At 61.0% G+C, this 2,643-nt stretch overlaps 1 protein-coding gene across 3 annotated transcripts in view; it reads right to left on the minus strand.

Annotated features, from left to right (window-relative positions):
* Positions 1 to 1,464: 1,464 nt before the first annotated feature.
* Trmt61a (tRNA methyltransferase 61A) overlaps positions 1,465 to 2,643 on the minus strand; it is a 6,173-nt gene continuing 4,994 nt past the window's right edge. For all 3 annotated transcript variants that reach the window (XM_004645390.3, XM_023705711.1, XM_023705710.1), the window contains exon 4: positions 1,465 to 1,962. In XM_004645390.3, the coding sequence (XP_004645447.1) occupies positions 1,691 to 1,962 (272 nt within the window). In that variant the 3' untranslated portion in view covers positions 1,465 to 1,690. The remainder of the gene's footprint in view (positions 1,963 to 2,643) is intronic.

Below are 2,643 nucleotides of genomic sequence, written 5' to 3' on the forward strand. Positions count from 1 at the left end.
CAGCCCAATAACACATCTGTCAGCACACACAGTCCAGATGTGGACAGCAGCTGTCCCTCAGGGCTTGGTGTTTTGGCTTCTCACTGCCCCCACCCCACATAGGCCCTGACCTTGTGTTCCCCAGGGCTCTCAGCCCATCTGGACAGTGGGTGTGACTAGGGCCCCAAACCCAAGACCCGTGTATTTGGCAGCTGTGCAGGGTGGACCTCTCCTGAGCCTCTGCTGTGGGACAGAACACTAGGTGGGGATCATGTTGAAGCGGGCCTGTCCTGTGACCCAGGCCAGGCATGAGGTGAGAGGTCAGGCAGGTCCCAGGAAGTGGGCCACATCCCAGTGAAGGGCTCGTGGTTTAGGACCTTGATCTATCTGCTGAGGGAGACAGGCCTCAACACCCACACACAGGTGCCTGGCAGTGTGATGCTTCTCGGCAACAGGCACACTAGGGCAGGTAAAGCAGGGCCTGAGCACAGGGTCACAGCCCAAGCCACCTTGGGGCCCAGCGTCCGGTGCTCCCCTCAGCCACTGCAGGAGAGGCTGGGAGGGAGCCCTGGCTCAGACAGACCCATGCCCCCACATCCTGGGGACAAGGGACCCTTCTGCAGCTGGTGGGGGTGGCCACACACTCACCCCTTTGTCCCAAGTCGTTTGGCGCTCCTGCACGACCTACCCTGGGTGGGAGACAGGGCAGGAACCGTGTGTGGGCAGGCTGGCTAGGACAGCAGCTCGGGACAGCTGCTCAGATAGCCGGGGGGCCACTCCACGCAGCGTATTTATTGTTCTGCAGGCACTCGGGGGTCCGCCCACAGGACGCTGAAACATTGTGCCCAAGGCTCAAGTCCCAACAAGGCGCACTGGGTCCTGACGGCTGCCTCCTGGTCTGACCTGGACAAACACCAGGATATCAGGCCCAGGGGCTGTGCAGCAGAGGTAGCGACAAATGTCATCTAAGGATGCACTATCCCCTGCCAAACACCACTGCTGGAGGGGTTGCTCCTTGATGCCTGGGATCGCAACAGCAGGGGAACCTAAGTCTGGGTGACATTGGCTGGGGACACAGGCCCACCCAGCCATTGCAATGCTGTGGGGCTTTCTTGATCACACAACAGGGGCTCTGGTGGGCAGGTAGCACGGGGACAGTATGAGGGTCTCCAGGTAAGCTTTGCCTGGCTTCTGGCCAAGCCCTAGGACACCTCACAGCAAAACCCGGGCTTAGTCCTGAGCCAGCCAAAGCCCCTGTGGAACAGCACAGGCCTGGGGCAGTGGCCATACCTTCTCCACCAGCTTTCTGCAGAGGTCCGCAGGGACAGGGTCAGACATCGCCACCCCAACTGCACTGCATGGCCTCAGCACCAGGATTTACACTGTTTTTTGGGTTTTTTTGTGGAACCGGGGATTGAACTCAGGCCCTTGCGCTTGCCAGGGAAGCGCATATTCCACTGAGCCATGTCTCCAGCCCCTGCCTCAGCACCAGGAGACTCCAGGGCAGTGGCACAGAGCCAGAGCTTGGCAGGGATGCGGACAGGAGGCTCCTACCCTCAGGACAGGAGCAGCTAGCTCTCTTCCTCAGGGCCACCCAGGAAGCCCAAGCCCCACCCACATCCATTTTCAACCTCAGGCCCAGAGTACCCAGACCATATAAGGTGGCCTGGCCTCCCTGCCTGCGCACGGTGCCCCCAGCATTTCCAGGCTGCTAACCCGGGGTCTTAGTGGCGAAGGTCAGGTAGCCTGTGTGGCCCACAGTCTCCTTCATGGGTGTGCCGCTCCGGAAGGGGCTGGCATCCGGGACTGTGGGAGTGCCTGCACTGTCTCCCAGGTCAGGCAGGGGCAGGCTGACAGTGCGCACGTTGTAGACCTGCGGTAACACCTCTAAGGTGCTCAGCTCAGTGAAGCCATGGGCTGCCAGCGCCTGGCATGTGCGCTGAACCTGCTCGATGCACGGTGAGAAGGAGCAGAAGCGCCCACCTGTGGAGAGAACACGGGGGTCAGTGGCGCCGAGGGCAGCCTGCATAGCTTCAGCCCTCTGGCCACAGAGCGTGAGGCCACAGGACAGAGGATCATGTGGGTCTTGCAGGGCCCTCCTGCTGACCTGCCCCATGCAGGGGCCTTCTAGGGCCTAGAAGCCCCATGCAGGGGCCACAGTGCACCAGGACCAAGCCCACACTGCTGGGCCTCAGTACTGCCACCCTGCCTTCTAGGAGGCAGCCGAGGGCGGGGCCAGCACGCCACAGCTGTGAGGGCCTGGCCAAGAATAGCTCTGACAATACAGCAGCTCTGGGCGGTGAGTGGGCTGCTGCTGTCACAGGAAATTAGAGGCTGTGGCTGGCTCCCAGGAACAGGAGGCGCCTATCCTCAGCACAGCCGAGCCCCTCTGCTGCTCTCTGGGGCAGCCCACAGCCTCGCTCAGCCCACCCACGAGGGCAAAAATTGGCCAGGTCCTCATCTAGACAAGGACAATGGAGTGCCAGGGCAGAGAAGGGGTGTGTATGGCACTGGCAAATCTACAAGTGTCCTTAGGCCAGGTCCCTAACACAAGACTGTCTGCAAATACAATTTCACCACTCAGAGCCCAGGTACCACCAAGTGGTCATCAAGAAGCACCAGGTCGGGCTGGAGAGATGGCTCAGTGGTCTAAAGCACCTACTT

Source organism: Octodon degus, unplaced genomic scaffold (assembly GCF_000260255.1).
Source record: "Octodon degus isolate 3935 unplaced genomic scaffold, OctDeg1.0 scaffold00226, whole genome shotgun sequence".
NCBI classification, from domain to species: domain Eukaryota; kingdom Metazoa; phylum Chordata; class Mammalia; order Rodentia; family Octodontidae; genus Octodon; species Octodon degus.